This window comes from Atta colombica, unplaced genomic scaffold, assembly GCF_001594045.1.
Source record: "Atta colombica isolate Treedump-2 unplaced genomic scaffold, Acol1.0 scaffold12, whole genome shotgun sequence".
Classification (NCBI taxonomy): Eukaryota; Metazoa; Arthropoda; class Insecta; order Hymenoptera; family Formicidae; genus Atta; species Atta colombica.
The window spans coordinates 1,232,893-1,237,178 of NW_017259206.1; the positions used below are offsets into that span (position 1 = coordinate 1,232,893).

The following is a 4,286-nucleotide window of genomic DNA, read 5'->3' on the forward strand; positions in this document are numbered from 1 at the left end:
TTTATTTATTAAAATAACGCTTATAATAACAATAAAATATTATACATAATTTGAAAATAAAAATATATTTATTTAAATGATTATATCTCATTAAACGATATTTCATTCAAATTTTCGCTTATCGATGACGTATGTTGGTCCGATGTCACGTGATGATACCTATATGCGCATAAGCATACCTTGCCTTTATGAGTAATGCTATTGATAGGTGCCTCGCAGCCGACAGCGCCCCATAAATCATCAGGCATGCAGCATTGATGCAACGCGTCGCAACGTAGATTTTATGGATCATAATGGATTATCTCTCTGATTTCTTTCACTGGATTTCGAAAACAACAAAAATGATTCACAATCGATGCTAGTCGCAGGTCAAAAGTTTGAAGCATAGTAGTGACCGAACATACAGTATTTAATGTGTGTGAAGATTAGAATCTATCGGACAATCTTCGAACGGATTCAACGGTTGAATATTCAGTAATTCTAAAGAGACTCGTTCGCGATGGATGCGTCTCAGCTCGGATGCTTTTACCTTGTATATTTTTGAATGCGTTGCGGACTTAGATTGTGCCTGATAAATATATAGTTGTCTCGCGATTTTTGGACGACTCATCCGTTCTTCTTGACACATCCGTGCGGCGTGACGACGTAGATGTTCCGGACGAGTTTCGCGGGCATTGCATCACCTTTTGTTTTTGCTTGACTCTTGAACATGATCTGAGATATCGATTTTCGTTTATAATTTTAAGAGGCAGATATCATAAGAAGAAGAAAGAAAAATGTTTGTGGATATTGAGAAACCTCTTTGCTATTTTTTCACGAGATGCTTGTTTGATTAGGGGAGAAGAATAGTTGGCGATTTTTCAATGATTACGATGGGTCGAATTTCAGTTATATTGAATTCGCATATGCAAGTAGTTCGCGTTCTCTTGAAGCGACCTTTGAGCTTTGGCATTGCTTCGTCTAGCTTAATATGAATATTGAAGTAAATAAACGTTAAAGGTACCTTATCACGCTGACGCTTAACACTCATTTTCAGCGTCAAAATAAATTATGTGATTAGAATTAACGCTTGTTATTTATCAATGTTTATTATTTATTTTGAAAATCGTCGAAAATGAGCGTCGAGCATCAAAAAGCCTTAAAAGGAGGTTCTAGTTTAGAAGTTCAAAATTTATGTATTTTTTTATCAATTTTTTTACCAATTTTTTTACCAATTTTTTTTAAAGAAAAAGATATTAAAATAATGCTTTTGGCATTGTTTTTTATATTTCAACATACAAAAAATTTTTTTTATTTTTAGAAATGTAGAAAATTGCGTCTAGCCTAGGGGGTGCAGCGCGTGCAGCGCGTATGTGGTCAATTAGCGGGAAATCTCGACTCGAAATGTAGATAGTTTATCTGAGACAAATAAACCAATGCAATTATTAAAATGTATTAAATTTGTGGGGTCATAACCTCCTTTTATTTGAAAAATTTTTAAATTTACAGAATAGCAGCCATTTGAAATTAAGTGTCAATTTTTGAACTTTTTTTCACTTTCAACTTGTTCAAGAAATAATTATTTTGGAAAATTATGGTCTTATATATAATAGTTATATATAATAATAGTTATATATAATAAGTTCATGATCTCAAAAATTATCAATTCTTTGTAGGAAAAGTGTCAATCGGATGATTGGTTGAAGCTATACATTTTCCGCCAGTTTGAAAACGTGAATTCGAAAAAAACGCGTTTAAAGTTTTACTTTATAACTTTTTGTTAACTATAATATTTTGTAACTTACATTTAATCAGCGATTCCTGGCTTATAAATCAATTCCTTAATTTCTCCTTTTCTATTGTTTGAAGAACAAATTTTGCTCGAACAAATTTAATTCTCTCTCGATTCTTTCGATTCTTGCACGTGATTGTTAAACTTGATTTTTGACTGATATAAAATCCAGTTCAACGAGTTATAAATTGCTTTAAAACTCTAAATATTGCAAAATCCTTTAGGCATATTCTACACACTTTAAAGATGCAAAAAAATGTAAACGTAGACGCTCGGTGTTCAGACGACTTTCGCGGGCATTGCATCACCTTTTTGCGAGACCTTTGAACATGATCTAGGCATATCGATTTTTTGAATATGATTAAAAAAAAAATCGATTTTTTGATCTTCCAAAGTAGAACCTGCTCTTAATGAGAATTAAACAGGCATGCGCATGTTATTAACTCTTATCCTACGGGGAATCACTAGTGACCGAGCGATTTCTGTTTGTGCAAGTTTCTTTGAGTCTTTCGGTAATTATAAATTATACAATACTACATTTTATTATTTTCCAAAATGAAGTTTCAATATTTATTCTAGAAAGTTGTTGGTGAATTTTTAGAGATTTTTTTAATCATTCTGAATAAGTGAAAAAATAAACGGATTCTAGTGACTCCCGTTTATGGATGAGGCACCAAATTGTAGCTAATATGGTAAGGTTAACTCAAGTATCGCATTTGTCATATGACATGATTTTTTTTTATCGGTGCCAATTATAAACAATTAATATCGTGCCCTTTGGATTTAGTTTATGATTTGCGAAAACATGTTCCAATTAATTGTCTCTATAATTCATTTCTGTAAACAGTAATTAAAATTAACATAGGTTTATTAATTTAAAAAAACTGAATCCGTTAAATTTCAATTAAACTTTATCGTTTACGATAATAGTATATTATATATCAAGTTTAAATTGATTTCTGTCGTAGAAAATGGAAATTTGCGGGCTCATTACACGAAGACGACGGTGCGCGCTGGTGAAGTCCTGCGACTTACTGCCGTTTTCCAGGATACTCGTCGCGCTCCGATTACGAGTGGCGTATCTGGAATCGTCCCGGAAGGCAAATGCTCAAGATCCTCGGAGCGGGATCAATATGCCCAGTGCTTGGACTCTCACGGGCATGAGTTGTTCGCGCCACTTTCAGCTAGAGGCGAGTTCTATGCGACTTGCCAGAGTGGTAGTCTCGACACCGGCAGCGACGCAGTGCTCTACAGAGTTCATCAGCTCGCCAGAAGGGATCTACCTCTGAGGGTAAATTTCATCTCTCGCAAAACTTTAAGATTAAAATCGTAGTTATATACTGTATCGTAGTTATGTACTGTAATTCATAATATCAAATTGTACTCAATTTAAGTTATTTTTAATCATTTCTATATAAGTCGCCACTGCTTCTACTCAATATGTCGTTAATTTAATTAAAGCAATAGAGTTAAAAAATTTAACTCAAGAAAATAGTTTGACTTAAATTTAGTTTATTATTTATTAATTGTAAGTATACATTAATGTGAACTTTGTTTACTTTGAAACTAACTATAGAAATAAATTGATTTATATTTTGACATTTAAAAATAACAAAATCTTGTTTAACTCAAGAAATAGCTATTACTTCTTTGATATATAATAGTGTGTATGATTCCCAGGTACGTCTAGTCGCTGGACCCCTGCCTATACCATTGCCGCGAGATTATAGTGGCCTGATGCAGTTGGAAAACGCAAATAGAGGACCGATAGTTCTTGGCTGTGCAGTACCGCTAATGCCCGAAAGACCTTTACCCAATACCACGGTGCCAGAACTTCTGGAGCTCGTCGCGACTGGTCCGACCGCGCCTCGGGTGAAAAGAGCACGACTGGGATGTCCTTCTGAGGCGAGATTGCTCGCCTCGCCAAAAATGCAGCGATTACTTTCGGCTTGTAGGTAAGAAGAATTTTAATCATTGCGTGGGAAAAAACAGCTTACTCTATGAAATGTAATTATTTAAATTGTGCAGTATTAATGTAGATTTTAAAATTAAAATGTTTAATTTAGAAACAGTTACTACAGTTTTAAAGAATAAGGATTAATAAAAGTGGGTTATTAAAAAGATAATATTACGCAGCCAAATAAGGACAATATATTGTCATTTTGCTGTCACTTATTCCGTTATTATTCAATTTCACCGAACTAAAGATATTTCCATAAACTGTCTATTGTTCTGATATCACGTAAACTCTTCCTTAGAATTCAGCAACTGCTGGCAAGTTGTCATGCGTGCATAGTGTGCCGTTTGTTATCAATGTGACGAGTTTATTATTTCTCAATGTATACTCTTACAATTTCGTAAACTCATGAAATCTATTTGCCTTCCTGCTAACTCAGTTCACATTAGATTGCAATGACAAATTGTCAACAAATTGAAAACAATACATGCAGTGCATCAATTTGTTCCATATGCTAAATCTCGCTTGATTATTTGGATATATATATATATATATATA

General features: G+C 33.6%; 1 protein-coding gene across 1 annotated transcript in view; it reads left to right on the forward strand.

Annotated features, from left to right (window-relative positions):
• LOC108694472 overlaps window positions 1-4,286 on the forward strand; it is a 73,433-nt gene that overhangs the window by 66,065 nt on the left and 3,082 nt on the right. The window contains exons 3-4 of the mRNA XM_018204006.1: window positions 2,740-3,062; window positions 3,452-3,726. Coding sequence (XP_018059495.1) covers window positions 2,740-3,062; window positions 3,452-3,726 — 598 coding nt within the window. The remainder of the gene's footprint in view (window positions 1-2,739; window positions 3,063-3,451; window positions 3,727-4,286) is intronic.